The sequence below is a fragment of the Gallus gallus genome, chromosome 5, assembly GCF_016699485.2.
Source record: "Gallus gallus isolate bGalGal1 chromosome 5, bGalGal1.mat.broiler.GRCg7b, whole genome shotgun sequence".
Taxonomy (NCBI): Eukaryota; Metazoa; Chordata; class Aves; order Galliformes; family Phasianidae; genus Gallus; species Gallus gallus.
In genome coordinates, this window is record NC_052536.1 from 27,497,451 (window position 1) to 27,517,114 (window position 19,664).

Here is a 19,664-nt window from a genome sequence, read left to right on the forward strand (position 1 = left end):
TTCACTCTGGTATCAGTGTAACTTTTATTTACTTATTGCTGTCAATATGCAGTGAAGGAAGATCAGATGTGACTACCTCCTGGGCACGATACTTCTGTAAATTATGATATTGTGGCATTTGATTGTAATAGATCGAAGTGTTGCATTCACAAGCCACTGAGTGATTTTTCTAACTGCCTTGATTACAGATACACATTCTGGCTGTACTTTTCACTGCATCTTCCAGTATTACATGATTTAAAAAAAAATTGCAACTGGAAAATAGCCTGAGATGTTGATAGGACAGTGCAAAGGGGAAAACCAGCTCTGCTTGTGTTTCTCAGCTTTTCAACCTTCTGGGAACCAGGATTTCTTTCTGGCCTTCTAGCATGCAAGCTAGAGTAGGAAAAGCACAGATGGGTCAGGTATGCTAAGGAGGGAAGTAAACTCTATTTTCCTGTCCATCACCTGTCATCATAGAAGTGACAGCCCGCTGTGATGAGCCCTCTGGCTTTTTATAACATCCCATTATCTGGCAGAAGGATAATGGTCAGTAAGTGACTGAAATGGAGAGACCATGCCTTCGGTGCTCATCCTCTGGTCACACATTCCCCTCTAGAAGCTCTCAGCATATCACACCCTGCACCCTCCACCAGCATCAATGCCACTCTCATGGATGACAGGACAAGGTCCCTTCCCTATCTCAACCACAAATTCACTCTAGAAGCAGCATGGGACTGGAAGGGAATGACTTTGGCGGCCAGAAACAAAGCCGAAACATGCCCAGTGCCACAGCCTGCATGTAGGTAAGCAGCCACCCCAGTACTTGACAAAAAGGGCACACGTAATACCCAGGGGTACAGACCTAAGAGCTCCAGTACTCTGGCAGTTAAGACCCCCAAGCCCTAAGCAAGCTCTGCTTGTAGCGTCACCACCTTTGTATGTTTTACATCTTTGTTTCCTGACTTATATCACAGGGATAATGTCACTGAGTGTGCTTGTCACGTGTTCTGTAAGCACTAAGCAGTGCTGTTACTATAGTGTGGATAATTATTAGCCAGCTTCTGGTATAAAGGAAAAGTTTGTACAAGAAAGCCATTCCTCTCATGTAAAACACAAGATAACCAACTACAAGGTAAATAGTCCACTGCAACAACCTCATGGTGAACAATGAGGAGTGACAAGAGGCCAGCCAGGAGCCCACTTCTGATTAAGCTGTACACAGGACCACTTCCATTCCAGCCTTGGCTTGCTGGAGGTCCAGGCTAGACCATGATAGCTTGGGCTGCAACTAACAGGACTGGCAGAGAGCAGTACAAAGTGCTGGGTAAGGTCTATTTGCTGCAGTATGCACTGAAGTGGATCTCCCCACCTCCTCAGCTGCACTGCCCTGACATCTTGCTGCTGACAACATTTAATTTGCAAAATGGTAGTAGGTGTCACTGCTGAACAGTCCTCACCCCACTCACCTATCCTTAAGCTTGTTTTCCTGAGGTGATGAGGAAACCATCAGAGCCAAGGCTACTCCACACTGAACCTGCCTACGATTTTCTGCACAGACCTTTTCTCCTCCTGACAGCAACATAGTCAGCTGTCTTGATGCAAAAAAGTGCAAAGGTGTCCCCAGGATGTTCTGCCTATGGTCAGCACAGCATAGCCTTCCCTCCAACTTGCACTGATGCTGCTGAGTTATCTATGAAATCTTTGCACATGATGCTTTTGGAGGCAAATCATAGGATGACTTAGGTTGGAAGAGACCTTAAAGATCATGTAGTTCCATCTCCCATGCCATGGGGAGAATCCTCAGGTTGCCTTCAACTTGCAGTGCTATCTCTCTGCTTGAAATGTTACTGCAGCAGGAGACTGCTCTATATTTGATATTATGGTCTACACCGAGGAGGCAGTTTCCTAGAGGACATTAGGTAGAACAGGTTAGATTGTGCCAGCTGGGGGTGGCTACACCAGCTGCATCATGGGCTGATGAAGGATTTCTCAGAAGCACCTGTTTTTAGCAGGCAGACTAGGCAGCAAAGAAAAGAAGAGGCACTTCCTAAGCTAAGGCCAGTGGTTCATTTTAACACCAGCCACAGTATCTTGGCAAAACATGGCTTAAAATAAGCAGCTGAAGCAAAGAGACATGATCCAGAGTCATCAGCAGGGAAGGTCTGCCAGACCACAGAGAGCATCCAAACTAAAGCAGAGACACTACTTGAGGGGACCTCCTACACACAACTTCCCCCCACCTTCCTCACCAAAGGATGCAACTCCTTTCTGACCCTAATGCCTGACTGCTTCGTGTTTGCAGAGCTGAACGGCAAGTTGAGATCAGAAGCCTCCTCTCAACAAGAGTCATTTTTCATCCCCTGATGATGAATCTTTGTGCGATCTCATGATTTGGTAGAGAGTCTCACGAAAGTGCTGGTGCCGGCTCAGTCTTTTGGCTGCCTCCTTCAGCTCCTCAATGTTTTCAGCTTCTGCATGTGAGATGATGAAAGACTGGGACTGCTTCACTGAAACAAGAGCAGCACAAAAAGGTCAGCACATTCAGTCAAGGGGACAAACCAAAGAAAGACAAGAGAGCACACGAGCCATGCAATCATCACGACCGAGAGCCTAGCCAGGGATGAACTAACCATTGCACCAACAGCTTCACCTTACTGTTTTCAGGGAAGGAAAATGCTGACAGCACGGAAACACATTTTTTTTCTTTACAGGTCGTTTGCTTTACCTCTTCCCAAATTTACAGTGCTGTGTAGAAACTGATCTGACCTCAAAGACAGCCATTTTGAGCACTGGACTAGGCAAGACGTTATGCAGATGTCCCTTCCAACCTAGCTCCATATGAATGCTTAATCACAAATGAAGTCAGCTTTAAGCACATTTTTTTTTGTAGAGACCTGGAGGCATCCCAGCAACTACTGCATACCTTTACACATCCATGAAGAGACAGGTAACTATGCAGATTTGCTGCCTGCTCTTCAGTTAGCGAAACCCTAGACTAGCCTATAGTTCCATGGTACTGCTAAGAAATATGTATTTATGAACCACATTTGCAGATCTTACTGCTCTTTCAGCCTCATCTGCATGCATCTGCTCCTGCAGGGCACAGAGGAAGAAGCTGCCCACTACCTACAGTCATTCCATGAAGCGCTGGCTCTCCGGCGGTGAAGGCGGCAGCTCTTTATGCGACGAGTGGCAGCTTTGTGGATGTACACAGAGTTCTTCATGATCACGGGCATCTTGGCCTCCAGCTCGGCATTGCGGATGCACTCTTCGAAGAACTCTGAAGAGAATACAGCACTATGAGCAGTGACAGGAAAGACACTGCAAGCGGTGAACCAGCCAAAAGGGACTACAGTGAGTCAGGGGATGCCGTTCAGCACTTCCATAGAGCTTTACAAACAACATTTTGTGAAGCATCAGGACATCATTAAGTCCAGACAGGGATTTCTAACAGCACAGCAAATACTAGTGGTGGAGAGCTGCAGCAATCACCTAGGAGGACTGAGCAACGTGTGCTATGCCACAGCTTCCCTCCTTGACCCTTTGAAAAGACTTTACACATCTCTCTGTCCATAGGTTTGTCTTTCACTACACACGGAAGTATGGAGTAATATTGTGCTCCTTTGAGGGTGAAGCATCAAGTGTATGCACAACATATTCTGACTCCTCCAAAGGATGGTGAGGTTAAGGTACAAAGAGAGCTGGGAGAGCACTCCAGGTGCAGCCTTACTAATTTGGGAACCCCTTTTTGAGTCTGGGAAGATGGGAAGAAATATTTCCTCTTGGAGCTCATCAGTAGAGAAGATGGGTAACAGACTTACTTCTCAGATTACTGACATCTGCTTTCATCTTTTCCTCCTTCTCCTTATTACGATCCAAAGAATTTAAGCCTTGCTCCAAGCTCTGCAATGCTTCCTCAGCTTCCCTCAGTCTCTTTTCCAGTTCCATGCGCACCTTCACCTCAGCCTGAGGAAGATGAAGAGAACAAACGCTCCTGAAAACAGCTTGTGTATCAGTAAGCATCCTGCAACTCACAAGGTTTGCGAGGGACCCAATGAAAGATTAACAATAAGGAAAACCAATAGAAATAAGGCAAAATGTGTTTGTTGTATCTTCAGACAGAGTTAAAAGTCCAGATATTTTAGCAATTCTCCTCTATTCTGACTTCCCTTTTCACTGCTGTGCTCTCATTTTATGAACACTGCAAAGTCAAAGATAGCACTCCAACACCTGAATTTATACTTATGGAAGTATTTGAATCTGAACAAGAACGGGACATCCTCCCATCTGAAATAGACTTGAAATAAAGGCAGTCAGTTCCCACAAAGGGGTGGACAGTAATTAGTTTCAGAAACAAAATACAGTAAAAATTAGGGGAAGAAGAAAAGGTGAAGTAGTAACTTAGTAAATGAGCATAACTCATACAAACTTAGGTCAACTTAGCTTTAGTATGGCCAACTGAAATGTTAAAGGATAAAAACTTGTTAGAGATGCAGGAAAAAGATGAGATGGGTGATACTTCTGGACGAAATATTCGGAGAAGGATTTTGAGTGTCAAGCAGCCAATAACAACTTGTACTTTACTTAGTTTAAAATAAAACAACATGACTTTGTCAATTGCCTTTGTCTAAACTGCCATTTCTCTCATCACTGGGACAAGGAAAGACAGCTGCTACCCCAACTGCATTCCTCTGATTTCAAACCCAAGTTCATGAGGAAGTTGAAGACCTCTGAATTTCAAATCTTCAGATGGATTCACAGAGCACATATAAAGAGGGAAGACTTGCCCAGTTCTGCAATTTCTATACCAGCATTTAAGCAATCTTTATTCTTGACTGCGTCTACTGTCCTGCATTATTGTCTCACCTTCATCTTTGGATGATGCTTTCACATGAACAAATGGAAATAATTTTTACTGAATAGGTTAATCAGCATCAGAAAGACAGAATAAATAATAGTGCTACACAGATACAGCATGGATCCTCATGTAACTGTGATATGAAGCATAGCAAACAAAGAGTTGTGACCACAGGATAAGAACAAGTCTCTCTTTTGATGGCAGATGATCTGAAAGGAAAGTGAAGGAAGTCAGGGCCCAGGGATGGCAATGCATGATGCATACAGCCAGTACCTTGAGGTCTCTCTCTGTCTGCTGCTTCTCTGCAGTCAGCTCTGAGAGTGAGTTCTGTAGTGCTTGTGACTGGGAAGAGTAAAACTCCCGCTCCGCCTCCAGGGCTCGGGACCGCTCCTCATTCTCCTTCATCCTGGAGCATGGAACAGAGAAAGAATCCCACCATCCCCACCCCACTATGACTCACATAGAGGAAGGGTCTCGGTATTGAGCAGGGGCATGTGTAACTACCAGGCTGCCATGAGCAAGGAGGTACTAAAGGCAGCATTATCTGCATTTTCACTTCAGTAGTGCAGGCATGGCTGGAAAAAGCCATGTGGGCAGTTCCTCAACCTTGCTTTGTGTTGGCAACCTAAAAGAAAGACAGCAGACAGCCACATCATGGGGCACCACAAATCCTGATCGTGGTAGAGCCGTCCTCTTCCCTCTACCACAGCCAGAAGTTAAAAGTAGGGATCTCGCCTACTTTCAGGCCTTAGGGTAAACATGGGAAGAGTTTTAAGGCGACCCTAGCTTTAAGCCTGTAAATATTTAGCCATACCCTTTATGGTTGCCTCCCATCTGTGAGGAGAAAAGGCTACCCCTTTTCCCACTAGAAGGCATCTCAATCCACATCCCTATCACCACAGTAAGAGGCTTTGTCCCCATTTCACCTCTTCTCTGCCAGAAGTTTCTCCTCCAGGAGTTGCTGCATCTTTTCTTCAATCTGCTGCAGGCTGCAGTGCAACCCCCAGCTGGGGCTTTGCTCCTTGCTAGGGCTGGTTGAAGGTGGGCTTTCATTCGTTTCCAGCATCTCCAACATTTGCTGCTTTTCTACAGAGAGCTCCTTGAAGAAGGACAGAAACTGTGAGCATCAACAAAGTCTTATATTTCTGCTCCTTTTCCTGTCTGGCTCCTCCTTATTGAGTTCTTCAATCTTTACACCCACATTCCTCATTCAGGTTAAAAATGGGTAATACAAGGTAATTGGATGTACCACACTGCAAAGTGTTCGGTCTGTTGTATAGCTGGAGTACAAATGTTCCTTCTCTAACCTTTCAGATCTTTTTTTCCTACCCGTAACTGTGGTTAGGAGAAGATTTCAGGAGGAACATCCTGAAATCCTGTCCCGATTTTGGATAATAGCAATAGATTTTTGGACAAACTTGTAGGATTAAGGTTGATTGCCTTCAGCAAGGAAATTGAGCTGAAATTTCACAAAAAAACTATATACATTTAGAGAAGTCATTTTTTACCTCTCCACCAGAGCAACACCAAGTAAATAAAAAGGTTTAACACATCAGCACTCCATTCCTTCAATTCTTGTATGAGAAGTCTCTGGGAACAATGCTTCAGCCTGTGAGCAAAGAATACCTCTCTGCTACCCTAATTTCCACCGGGGCTTATGGAGCTACTGTTCAAAAACCAAATAGCTGTTTAGCGTGCTGGGTTCCTTGCCATTTCTAATCCTTTTCTGAAGGGGATTTTGGCCTTCATATCAGCTACTGAAAGAATCAGTTCATCTGCACGGGGTTGACTCTGACACTACCAGATGAGATTCATGCTACAGGACAACAGTGCGTTCAGTCCTCGTAACTCATCACAGACTGCTGCCACTCAGAAGGGACAAGTGGTCACTCACCTCCAGGTTTTTCTGTAAGGACTGAGTCAGGCTTCGCAACTCTTTCTTTTCTTCCTCCACTCCATTAAGGGAGCGGGCTGTGAGCTCTAGCTCCCTACAGAAGGAAAAATGGTGATAGCTATGGCAGGGGAATGCTAGCCCCACAAACCACGTTCGGACTGCACAGGCTGTGGACTTCAGTGCAGGACCTGCTACTGGTGGTTGGTGCAGGCAGCCCTCAAGCAGGAATTCCAGGCAGGAGTGTGCCAGAAAGCATCACACCTTGAGCAAACTACAGACACCCAGGTGCTTAGCTGTGCCTCCTGGTGGAACAAAAACCATCCCCTATGTGCTTCGCTAGTGAGGGCAGGACCATGATTACAGCTTGCAGAGCACAGACAGCAGGCATGAGTAAACAGGCATATATCTATGATAACAAAAAAGGCTTATAAAAACCAATACAGCTTTTCTGAGATGCTGCTTAGGGAGAAAAAGAAAAATGAATAGAGCAACAGCAAAGGATGCCATTTCAACACTCAGAATAAAATCCTTCTCTCTTTCCCTTTCTATACACATTTGTTGCTGATACTCTGCATAGCGTAACTCTCAAAAAGACAAAATTATTCTTAGTGAGGCAACTTCTACCTCCACACATTCAGCTGTGTGTGCAAAATCTGGCTGAGATGTCTGGAGCCCATGGGGCTGGTGCGAATAAAACTGGTTTTGTCATTGAAATCCTCTGACATCTGCCTGTTGCCATACAGCCCCAATTAACCCAGGGTTTGCTTATGTCCCAGATTCTTGGAAATGAGGTTGCTGGAGTCTTGACCAGCAAATGAAACTAGGATGTGTTCTGTTGGTCAATCAACGGTAGCAAATGCAAGTAACAGACCTCAGCCATTCCTGTTTGGGTCAACACTGCATTTATCTCCTCCGTAAATAGGCAAAGCCAGTGAGTTTTACCCATCGCTTTGATCCCCAACCTCACCAGCGCTCCCAGCAAGTGAGGAGTTGGTGTCCTTCTCCTGCCCTGCCCAGCTCATGCCCTCACCGCCTGATCTGCTCCTGCTCCAGCCGCAGCTCCCGTACCACCTCTTCAAACCGCTGCTTCTCCGCTTCCAGCACTTGGTTCAGACGCTCCAGTTCCTGCACCAGGAGAGGAGACAGGAGTGTACTCCGCACTACTTCCAGCCCTGCCCCAGGGGAGCCGAATGGAATTGGCTTGTGAGGAACACCCACCTCTTTCTGCTCCCTCTGCTGACACAACTCTTCTGTTTCTTCCATCAGCTTATCTGCAAACGTATGCACACACAAAGGCCAAACGCAGATAAATGCAATTTCTATCCTGGGGATGTTTGTGTGTGAGAAGTACTGACTGTTTGGAGCTTGTAAATGTATTACCTATTGCTCTGTGCACATCTTTCTGAGAGACTCCAAAGGCTGAGATTACACTAATGGAATGTTCTATAATTTCCCTCCTGCCAAACAACTGAATAAACTAAATCTTATTGTTGTGTATGCCTTCCAAAGGTTCCTCCCAAGGTTCTTAAAACACATTAATGAACTAACCTTTGCCACCCTCTAGATGAGTTAGGAAAACAACCTCCTTTCTGCTTCACGCATAAGGAAGCAAAGGCACGGAAAGGCCAAACGGGCGCACAGGGTCGCACGCAGCGTAGCAGCAGGCTGTTCTCATGCATTCCAGTGCCCCATCCTTACCCTCCAGCACCCTCTGCATTAACCCCTCCAGGTTCAAGTGGGAGAAGAGGTCTCCCAGCTTCCCTCGAGTCAAGAGGGCTGTAAAACATACTACAAGCTCTGAATGTATGGGGAAACCATTGCCCATGCAATCAAAGATTTTGGTTTACTAAACCTCCCTAGATGCTCCAGATCTTCAGTAAAATCAGTAGAATAACTTTACCTAGAAAGGAAAAGGTCTATAGGGTCCTTCGTAAAGCATATAAAGTTGACATCTATGGATGGCTTACCTTGCTACTAGTTTCCTTGGTATCAGAGAGCATCACTCCTGTCAGGATTACAACTGCTGGGAGACACACAGACCTCTACCTCCTTCCCAGAGCAGTGCTCCTCATGCCAGCACTAACCCTTATGCTGCTAAAGCCCTGCTGGCAGCCACTGCTGCCTTTCTGCCCACTTTCATCCTCTTCTTGCTTGCCAGGAGTCCACACAGCTGAACTGCAATTACGCAGAGGCTCTCACACCTCCTCTTTTAACTCTCCTTGCTGAGGCCAGGCCCAAGGCTTGAGGGGCTTCAGCAACATCCCTGCCTGAAAGGGAAACCCGGATCCCAAGTGGATAAGGGTATATGGAAGGGAACCCCAAGGGGACTTGGAATTCTCCCGGAGCAGGGATGAAGGACAACATCTGTGTTCTCCAAAGAGCATTGACCTGCTGCCAGCAGCAGTGCCTGACCTCTAAACTTAACTACAGGATGGACATACGTCACTGAAGATGAGGCTAATGAGGCAGAAAACTCAGCACTTAAATAGGAACAAACGTACAGATGCTGTCAAAGGAAAGTAACCAACTGTGAAAAATCACCAGCTAAGGATAATCTTGTCATCACAGACCAAATGAACCAGTGAAGTATGTATTTTACACTTCAAATATCTTGCTTTGCACAGGATGTGTTTTCCATTGCTGCTGTATCATCTTGTCGTCTTTTACCATACTTTGGACTTAAGCTCTTTATTCAGCTCTGGTATTTGCAAAACAGTGCTTTGATAAAGCTTTCCTGTTTCTAACTTTGTACCTATCTCTCCAGGTTCTCCTCTCAGTGCTCCCTGTTATCTCTGTGTAAGGCGTGGAGCCACTGCTCCCTGCCTGCCTCACACGTGAGCCATCTATCCATCAGCTCACACATGACAACATGTCTTGATATGTAAATTATGATCACTGTTACATGTGAGATGGTCTATAGAGATCACCCTTGGTCAGTAGCCTGATGGTTAACAGTAGAGAATGAGAGACAGTTTGATGTGTCACTGACCTGAAGCACTAAGCATGTCACTAACTCACCTACTGCAGGCTGCCTGGGCAGAGCACTGGGCTTGCCATAGGATGGGTGATGCGATCATCAGCCCACAGCCTAGAAGGGGTGTTACACCTACCCTGGGGAATGCTTTGCCTAACTTAGGAGGCATCTGGGTTAAAGAGGCTGCTCTCCCTTGGCTCTTGCTATAGGCAATGTGGAGAGTGACAGCTTCCCCTCCTAGGGCAGTCAGAGCACCCAGGGTACTGCTGTCCAGAGCCTGGTTTCTGAAAGACTGCAGTAATTAATCTCCAGAAGTATCTTCCAACCTAAATTATTCCATGTTCGCTTGGAGCAACTGCTCTCTCCACTGCTCACAGAGGCAGTAATGAGAAATTAGCCATAAGACACCACAAACAAGGCCCTGTAAATGCTCCCACTTCCAGCATTGAACAGATGGGGTAGGGAAAATGCAGACAAAGATCAAGCAGATGTAGACAAAGAAAGAGCTAAGGGGAAAAGAAAACCCCAATCAACCATGTATAAAGAGCTCTGATCAAGCTCAGAAACACCAGTCCTACTTAACTCAGGACTCAGAGGTATTGGCTGGTTGCCTGGTGAGCAGGTGAGACCAGCACATCCCAAGAGTTGTGCAAGGCAGGCAGCAGGATCTGCAGGACTGCAGAGTCCTGGACATGGCACAGTCTTCCTTTCATGTGATGGCTCTGATGTCTGGATCTTACCTTAACTTTTTAAATCCCTTCAGAACCAGAACTTTAGCTGCTGGCTATTCAGAAGCTTCATCTTGGAAAAGTCATCAGTAAAACACTATAGCTGCTTGGCTTGACTGAGCTAACAATTCCAGAAAGGCCAAATGACTATTTTGGGTTTTACAGCTTTTATAAGTGAGAGTTTCCTACCTACATACTCCTGTTTCTCCTTGGCCAGCTGCAGTCCTTGGGCTTCCAGGCTCTCAATCATGGCTTCTCCCAGCTGGGCATTCTTCCAGGTCCTAGGGAGAGCAGACACAAAGCAGACAATAAAAGAGATCTAAGGGTCCCACAGAGAGAGGCAGAGGGACTCAGCTTGGCCACCTACCAAGGAATTCAAGCACACTCTCAGTGGGAATGGTGATTCTCTGAATTCTTCTCCACAAGCGATTTAGAAATTTTCCTGACATTCAATAACAGCAAGTTTACAGGAGCAGTGCTTCAGCACAGCACAGCTATTCAGACATTCCTTTAGTGCTTCGGAGATTTCTGTACGAAGCTTAGTCTTAAGTGCTCCAGCTGCAATATGCTGCACTTGGAACACGTTAAATGGATCCTGACAGACTTCAGAACCAAATTTTAGCTTTTAACTCAGCTAACATCCAATTTGCTGGTGAGATTGTCTTCCATTGTCCAATTACTATTTTAGCCACTTTTCCACTTCAAACATTAACTATTTATTGGCCCCTTCTCACAGTTGTTTTTTTTTTTTTTTTTAATCTTCAGCCTTTCTGGTATTCATCATCCATCCATCCTGCAGCCAATCAATCTCTCCAGTAAATTGGTAAGCCACTAGAATTAGGTGTCTGGCCCTACCCTGAGATAAGTGCCTCTCCCTGTAAAAGCATTGAGGGATCGGAGATAAAAGCCAGATGAGAAGCTGGCAGGTATGGAAAGTTAAAGGAAGCAGGCATATTCAAAGAATACTTTGCATTATTGTAGCACCATTGGCCAGAGGATCTCAAGGTCTCTTGAAAACATTATGAAGCTAAGCTGCAAAAAAGGCCTGTGGAGCAGATGCCCATTAGTGACTGAGTTGATGGACAGAGTAGGCTTCAACACAGAGACTAAGTGACCAAGGATGCAGACATACAAGTCAAAAACAGAACTAGAAATTGAGTTCACTGCTCACTTCTATAGATGTTCCATTAGATAACAGTAGCTACACAGATAAAACACATTAAATGCACATGTAAAATGAACCCCAATCTATTTTTATAGGTGCACGCACAGAAAAAGCAATTGCTGCCCAGAAGTTTTGTCATCTTTGTTAAATCAAAAGGCAGCCTATGAATTAGATACCAGTAAGCCTTCCTGCACCAGGCCTCTTCGTGAGCCATTTGAATCTCTTATAAAACATTTTCAGTGCAACCTGTGCTTTGTCTCTGACAGAAGTGAGACAAATGTATTAAACACACATCACCCCAGGCACGTCACACCTCCAGCAGCCGAAGCCTTGTGCACCTTGCAGACAGCTGGGTTTCTTTCCAACTAATGAGCATTTAGGATATTTCCAACACAAAGAGGAAATTAGAATGCTAATTTAAAATGTGATGTTGTGCCCACAGGTAGACATTTTCATCCCGAGTGAGAGCACATGGGTGTGAATGTGTGTTTTTCCACTAACGTGCTCTGATGTAGAATGAACCTGAGCCCAGAGAAGCTGCCAGCAAACAACTGAAACAAGGAGGGAGATGTATCATATAATTGCATGGAGAGTTTCAAAATGGCTGCAGCAAGCAAACCAAAACCCTCAATATTGTATCATATGTATAGCAACTCTACTTACTATCCAGCCCAATCATCCTCTATTCCAATACTTTTGCAGAACTAGAAACGTCTATCTAGCTTTGCCTACATTTTACCTCTCCTGTGCACATCCACAACCAGTTTCTAGACATGCTTTGTACTTCATGGTCCATAGGGCATGTGTACTGCCCTAGCTCCCTCTACCTAACAGCCCAATCATGTATGTAATGGGGGATGAGTAGATGGAACACAATGTATGGTCCCTCAGGGATATAGGCTATTTGGAGGCAGAACTGTCTAAATAGGTGGTGTGAGGATCAAGGGCATACTTTGGCCAGTGGCCTAGAGGAACAGTGACTGGGAAGGGATCTCTGCTTAGAAGACTACTGGAAGCGAGGAGGAAATGGCATGATGGAGGATTTCACACATACCAAGCCACTGGTAGAAGTGCCTGAGCTTGAGTTGGCTCTTAGTCTGTGGCAGCCACAAATATCTATAGAGTAGATCCAAGAAAAGAAGGAACAGAAAGCAGCTTACACTTTTCCAGACTCCTGCAGCATCTCCAGCCATTGAGCCTGCTCAAACTCTGATTCAGCTGCTAGAACAATGTTGCCCTAAAACAAGGGAGGGGGAAAATAAAACAAACAACAAAAAGAACAGGTTAGTCAGCTGGTGCCTTCCATGCCTCTGTGTGCCCAGGGCATGGATTGGGCACTGCTATGACAGGAGGAGACATTCACCTGCATGGGAGGCACCATATGGAACCAAATATGTCATTCTTGCTTGGAAGGAGATACACACTGCAAGCAGTCATGGCAAGAATAAAGTGACAGGGAGAGGGACTAGGGGGAAAAGAGCTCTCGGGCTCCTGAATCTCCAACTACTGATTTGCTAGTATACCAAGACCTGCTGCCAAAAGAGGAAGTTTCTTTGTTGGTTGTCAAAGCAGGAGCAGTAGCAAAGCTTTGAGGGGACTTGAGATGCCAAGCCACCCCCTCTTGCAGGATGATTTGCTCAGAGCGGGTAAGCATACATTAACAGGGTGGAAAAATCAAGCTCCGCTCGTCCACAGTAACTGCTTTTGTTTTTACCTAGAGAACACAAAAAAAGAAGTCTACTTACATGGAAGTCTTCATGAGAGATCTTTATGGCATAAGGCATGTTGGGCTCTTCTTTGGGTTCCACAATGCAGCCCCCCAGGGGTATGACACCCTGGGGATGAACCAGGGCACTCCAATCAGTCATCAAATTCAAGAATGATGCTTACAACTAATCAGGAACTGAGCTGCCACCCTTGGCCACTTGTGGGACCCTGACCTGCCTTGTATTTTCCAGAGAGGCAATAGACACAGCTCCTGAAAAGCAGATGGACTCCCATCACCACCACCAGGAGACCTCCAAGCAGTATCTGAAAGGGGGTAAAGACTGCTCCTCTGCAGCCAGCTTGGAGAAAAGGCTGAGGGCTAAAACTCAGGTGTGGAATTTGTTTTATCAATGAATAGGTGATCTCTTGAAAGGACCTTAACAGCATTTGCACAGGTTAGTACAGATTAGGAACAACCAGAAAAGCTGGTTGCCTTTGCCAACAGTATTCTCATGGCCACAAAATTAGTTGATGAGGAAATCATACAAATCAGGGGATACATCTACTATTAAGGGAAGAATTAAGGCCATACATCTGATGAACCAGTAAGAAGCATGAAAGAGATACTGACAATTCTCACTTTTTTTCTGTTTGAGACCTCTCTGGCCTTGCCTCTTCTTCACTTGCAGTCTCATAAAAAAACCTAACACCTAGGAACAGAATAACTCCCTCTGCCACACAAACACTACTCACCTTGGGGTGGATATTGAAGTATTTATTGCTCTCAAAGCTCTTCTTCTCGCTCTCAGCATAGTAGAGCAGGAAACTCTCCTTAATGATGAAGAACCTTTAGGACAGAAAAGAAAGAAATTCTGCTAGAACAGAGTTCTTGATTCACAGCACAAGAAAACATTCACCTGAAAGGTGAAGAATTGGCCATTCCCATCTAAACTTCAGGTGGGGTGCCTCACTTCTGCCCAAAGGTGCCAGTGCTTCACAGTGAGCTCTACGTTCTAGCGTGCAGTGTGAAGACAAACCATGGCAGAATTTACTGGCAGATAAATGGGACAGAGGTCTGTGCCCAAGAAAGGATCCCAGCCAAAGTGTTTTGACATCTTGACCTGTGCCTATTCTGCCTAGTTCATGTAGTGGACTCAACCTATAGGAAGAGAGCTGCCACTTTTTTTTAGTGGCTCTCTCACATGGGCTAAAAGCAATTACCAGCTTATTTTTGCCATCAGCTTCTTGCCACCCTCTGTCCCCTCATTGCTTCTTGCCAGCATAAGCCACAAGGGAAGTATTCTCTCTGTAACACTGAGTCATACAGCAGGGAGAGCCACGAGGTAGCATCCTCGAGCAGCTTTCTAGGCAAAACATTTGTCATGAGAGCACTCAGGAGCAGAAATAAATTGTACTGATATTTTTAAGCAGGGCTGTTGGCCAAGTCTTCTGCCACTGGCCTTTGTAAATAGGAAGGAAAATGATTTTTTTTTTTTTATTTATTTTTTTTTTTACATGTGTCACATTAAAAAGTGCCACGTTTTGCACAGTTAGCCTTAGGTATGCTCTCATGAATGCTGCATGGTAGCCACGAGCATCACAGCTCCTGTAAAGCAAGCTTGTAATTTACCAGAGCATGTCCTCAACATTGTAATTAAAGGAGAACCTCTTTTAACTTATTTGGATGTTCAAAATTCCCCTGGGAGAGCTCCTCTGCTCCAAGAAAATGGATGTTGCGTTTACCCTGCAGGCAGTGGTACAGGAGAGAGATATTTGACTTCACTTAAATTCAGTCTGAATACCTGCAGCACTCAGCAATGCTGAAGGGCAGCTGAAAAGACAGGGATTAGTTTAGCAGGGAGCTTTCAAAGAAGTTAACGACAAAGAAAATGTTTTGCACTGTTCTATAGAAAGATCTGTAGCAAGCTCAGGTTCCGGACCTACTCTGAGCCTGCTTCAAAGCGTGACAGCCCATGAACATCTGCACACTTACACACAGAAATGTTCAGAGCATACAAAGAGCAGCAACAACTCGTGTGCCCCAGTTTCTCTTTCCCTTGCCCGTTCATCTGTACCTGCTGTGTTGCCACGGGCAGTGTGAAGCCCACTTGCTGTCGCAGCAGGACACTGCTCTCTCACCCGTTGACCAGCTCCCCCTCGTGTCCTGATCACAGCCTTGCAAAATCTCACTGGATGGAACAGCAAGACCCAAAGTTAAAGTCACTCTTCTGCACTGGGTGTATTCAGTCTGCTGGGGACCACAGAGGAGCTGACGCCCAGGGGGGAGCGCAGCCTGCAGCACCAGCCTGGACTCCGTATTACTGTAAGATGTGGCAAGGAGATGGACTGTACATGGGGCACAATCGTTTTGGGAACCACCATCCTGAACACCTCTCACCAGCATCACAGGTAGGGGAGCAAGGCTGTTTCCTCGTGATGGCAGGTGGGGATGGGGAGGAGCATCCCAGAGGAGGTGGGGGGCTGAGCTGTGCACACAACTCTGAGACGCTGACAAAAGGCATTTAGCACATCTGTTGGACACATTCAGCAGATTCAAGGAACCTCAGGAAATATTTGATAGGCAGCTAAAGATGCTGATACTGAACTGCAAACCATTTCTAATCTAGCCTGCTTTAACCTCTGTTATAACCTTCACTTGTTACATGCTTTTGAGACGGTCAGTGTTCCTGATAATCCCCACATAACAGATTATGCTCTGGTGGAGAAACAACACAAGACCATGAGCACTGATCTCTTCAGATTGACGTGCCTGTGGCAGATGAGTGAACTTTTACAGCCCTGACCTCATTGGCGTGGTGAGAATCTGTGGGTATTTGGAATTAAAATGTATGAAAATAAGAACTTAAAAAAATATAGGAAGTAACAGAAAAGCCCGCAGGCAAATAAGTAAGAAAGAACATCGGACATCAGGTTAGCTGGTAGAGGAATAAAGAAGTTAGGAAACTGAGCTAAAGGCCTACTAAAGGCCTGGGGAGCAGCAGAGAGGGGAAAGAGGTGGCAGCACTCACTCTGTGCAGCACACGGAGAGCAAAAGCTACAAGGCAGCCCTTTGGGACACCTCTGTTGTTAGATCCTGCACTGAGAAACCATTAGAATCACAGATTCTAAGATAGGGCACAGATAAGGCCCACAGAGGGCCTCGGCTATGAAGGAGGTGACATGGTCTGTCCAGATTAGCTATACCAATCCATACCCAGCCAGCAGAGACACCTGCTCTCTGGGGATAAAACGTTGTCTATGTATCATGGAGGGCTAACGAGATTAAGTAGGTAATCATTACACAAGTGTTTGAAATGATGGTGGCCCAAGGCAAGCATTTGCCTTACAACTGCTGCACTCTGGCTGCCCTTGCCCTACAGCAGGTTTCAGGGTACCAGCCCAGGAGCACACACGGCAGATCCTGGTCATGGCAACAATTCTGATCCAGGTCTGGGATTTCAATTGCTAAATCATCAACCACCAAAGCTCTGGATGCTCTGCCTGGACTTTTTTCCCAATCTGTTATCTGTTCGGTCTCTATCTTTCCTTTAACCACTTGGTTTTTTTCCCAGCATCTCCTGCAGCAATGCTACTACTGCTGAATGAATGGGATCAGGCCAGTAAACATTGCGTATCTACTAAAAGCCACACAGAGTCAGCTGCATGACTGATGGCGTGGTGGGATCGATCCTCCTCTTTCATTTCCCCTGGCCTGTGAGAGGAGTATCTCAAGCACAGGGCACCTCTGCCTGGTGCCTTATTGGTGTTATGGAGCCAAACCCAGCTGCAGAGGCACTTGATGCTCTGGGACAGCCCTAGGCCTCCTCTGGCCCGCAAGAACATGACGCAGGAGGTCACAGCCTGGCACTGCCACATCACTGCCTTCTGCCCTATGCCAGTGCCTCCTTATGACCCACTGCCAGGCTCAGCCCAATCCTGGGACCAGCTCTCCATCCCCTCATCAGCCCACCTGCTCCACAGCCCTTTGGCTCTGGAAACCCTCATTCCAAGCTCTACAAGCACCCAGAGACGCCTCCCATTTCCCAATGCCCTGCTGCTCCCCCAGGCCCAGCTGCTGTGCTCACAGTAACCCTACTACATGGGCTCTGCCATGCACTGCCTCCCACCTCCTCCCACTTGCTGTTACTGAAATATTTACAGCTTGCTTAGGGTGGGGGACTTATAGGAATAGAAAAGCACTAAATAAATAATGACAGAGCACCGGGCCATTTGCCTTTAAGAAATTTTGATTAGGAAGAAGAAAGCCTTTTAAGAACGTGTTCTTCATAGCAAATTACCTTCCCTTGTGTTATTTTGTCCACTTTTCAGCAACAGCCATGTCAGTTTCCAGACATCATTCATTTCAAAAGCAACACTTGCAAGCTGAGCAGGCAACACCAGCACAAGCCCTCTCTCTGGCAAAAAAACAGGCCATTGCTTTCAGGAGAGCAAGCACAGCATAAAACCCGCACACATCACACAGACGGCCACAAGCACACCGCTTCTCAAGCAACATTTAACCACCTATTGGGCTAAGCTATCTTGGCAGGTTTCGACTGAAGTGCCACGAGAGCCGTGCCACTTTCCAGCCCCAGAGAGAGCTCGGGTTCCTGTGGCCTTTTGTTAACGATTCATTTGGGCCTCTTCCCAGGGGAAAGGTAGGGGAAAAGGAAAACAATACTTTGATTTTCTGGCACAGTTTCATCCGAGATATCAAACTACTGAAGCAAGGTAAGGACTGTTATCCTTCTTTTAAAGACTGTGACAACAGATCTTGCATTAGAAAATCTCTGGCAGTAGTAGGGGGAACACACAGAGCTTTCCAGCTGCAGGTCTTGTAACTGAACGGCTTGCCAATGACATCCATCAGGAGTGACGCTGACCTGCATCCCAAGAATGCTGGAAGGATTAGTCCATCAGATCACGTACCTCCCAGGAGCCACCAGAGTTGTGCACAGGAATGTAGTACATTCCAATGTGCAGAGCCAGTCCAACCCAGCTGTCTTGGACCCAGGGAGCTCAGGGAAGAAACAAGACCCTATTCCTACCCTGCAGTACCCATAGGAAAGGGTACGGGCAGGTAAAGAGGAAAGCACACCTGTGTGAAGCAGGCTCAGGACAGCAGGGAGGCTCTGCCTGAAGCTTCAGCCCTCGTCTCTGTGGCATTTAACAAGAGCCTGAGAGCTCAGTTGACACCCCAGCCCCGCATCCCACCCCAGCAACCGCAGCTCACCTCCTGGACCACTTGGCCGACTGCCTCCCGAAGGGTCTCTTCCACAGCACTCCGTACAGCTGCACTTTGGTGCTGATGTCCAGAGCGTCCGAATCCGCCTGCTCCATGGATGGAGAAGGGGACACGGAGCTGGATTTGGAAGTGAACATGATAGATGGGTTTGGTTCCAACTCTCCCCCTCTGCTCAGCGGCTCAGAGAATCTGATTAAATGCAGCGAGCCAGAAGGACACAGTCAGCCCGAGCAGCAGACAGGCTGGGCTACAGGCAGAATCAATAACGTGGCTGCTCAGCACTCAGTCAATAATTTCTTCCCTGATGCACAGACAATGAAGCTTCTTCACTGCGTATGGCTTCCTGATGCATTAAGAGCAGAGCACACCCCAAACCAAGAAATAAATTAAAAAAAAAAAAAAAAAAAAAGAAGGGCAAAGAGAGCCTGAAATCAGACATACAGGAGGCAGAGAGAGCTCACCAGGCAGAAGGTCATAATATAAGCATAAGTGCCTCCACGCAAGAGCCAGCCAGGAATGTTATTGCACTCGGCATTGCAGCAGCCCAGGCAGCAATCAGGGCGAGATGGACACTTGGCTGCTGAACATCTCTCACACATAGCCCCAAATCTTCTACCTGGAGGCAGGTCTTCATCCACCCAAGGGCAAGGGAGCAGAGCAGCAGGAGCCAGCGAGCTCAGCCCGTCTCCATCTGCCCACTTTGGGTTTTGTGCTAGCCCGGCTCTGCCCACCCAGGACACTCACGTGGCTGCTGGGTCTGTGCTGGGCAGTGTCCGTGCTCATCCTTAAAGGGCCATCACTGATGGAAGGCTGAGGATCACAATGCTGTCTGCCCTGCGCTTCAACCTCTACGTGCTGTGAGTACAGCCTCTGCCCTGCCTACCTCCCCCCACCCAGGCTCCAGCTGCTTCTGGGCCACAGCACAGGTGCAGGAACACAGCACGCAGCTCCAGTTCCCAAAGCCCTTGTTCACCCCTGAGATCCTCCTTCCTTGTACAGACAGACACACACACGCTGCTCCAGAAACACTTCAACCTCCACAATGCCCACAGGACAGCACATTGTCATCACATCGTTCTTCCCTGGGACCACCTCCATTAATGGAACACGG

At 46.6% G+C, this 19,664-nt stretch overlaps 1 protein-coding gene across 5 annotated transcripts in view; it reads right to left on the reverse strand.

The window, feature by feature from the left end:
- PLEKHD1 (pleckstrin homology and coiled-coil domain containing D1) overlaps positions 1 to 19,664 on the reverse strand; it is a 23,667-nt gene continuing 4,003 nt past the window's right edge. The window contains exons 1-14 of one of the 5 annotated variants that reach the window (XM_046942623.1): positions 19,170 to 19,282; positions 18,542 to 18,742; positions 14,062 to 14,155; positions 13,347 to 13,436; positions 12,762 to 12,838; positions 10,626 to 10,717; positions 7,953 to 8,005; positions 7,765 to 7,859; positions 6,735 to 6,828; positions 5,767 to 5,939; positions 5,114 to 5,246; positions 3,804 to 3,948; positions 3,113 to 3,262; positions 1 to 2,489 (exon numbers count right to left, since the gene is read on the reverse strand). In XM_046942623.1, coding sequence (XP_046798579.1) covers positions 2,329 to 2,489; positions 3,113 to 3,262; positions 3,804 to 3,948; positions 5,114 to 5,246; positions 5,767 to 5,939; positions 6,735 to 6,828; positions 7,765 to 7,859; positions 7,953 to 8,005; positions 10,626 to 10,717; positions 12,762 to 12,838; positions 13,347 to 13,436; positions 14,062 to 14,155; positions 18,542 to 18,690 — 1,506 coding nt within the window. In that variant the 5' untranslated portion in view covers positions 18,691 to 18,742; positions 19,170 to 19,282 and the 3' untranslated portion in view covers positions 1 to 2,328. Of the gene's footprint in view, positions 2,490 to 3,108; positions 3,263 to 3,803; positions 3,949 to 5,113; positions 5,247 to 5,766; positions 5,940 to 6,734; positions 6,829 to 7,764; positions 7,860 to 7,952; positions 8,006 to 10,625; positions 10,718 to 12,761; positions 12,839 to 13,346; positions 13,437 to 14,061; positions 14,156 to 15,383; positions 17,540 to 17,606; positions 17,724 to 18,541; positions 18,743 to 19,169; positions 19,283 to 19,664 lie in introns of those variants that run through there. The other 4 variants (XM_015287589.4, XM_015287586.4, XM_015287585.4 and 1 more) reach the window with 4 other exon arrangements.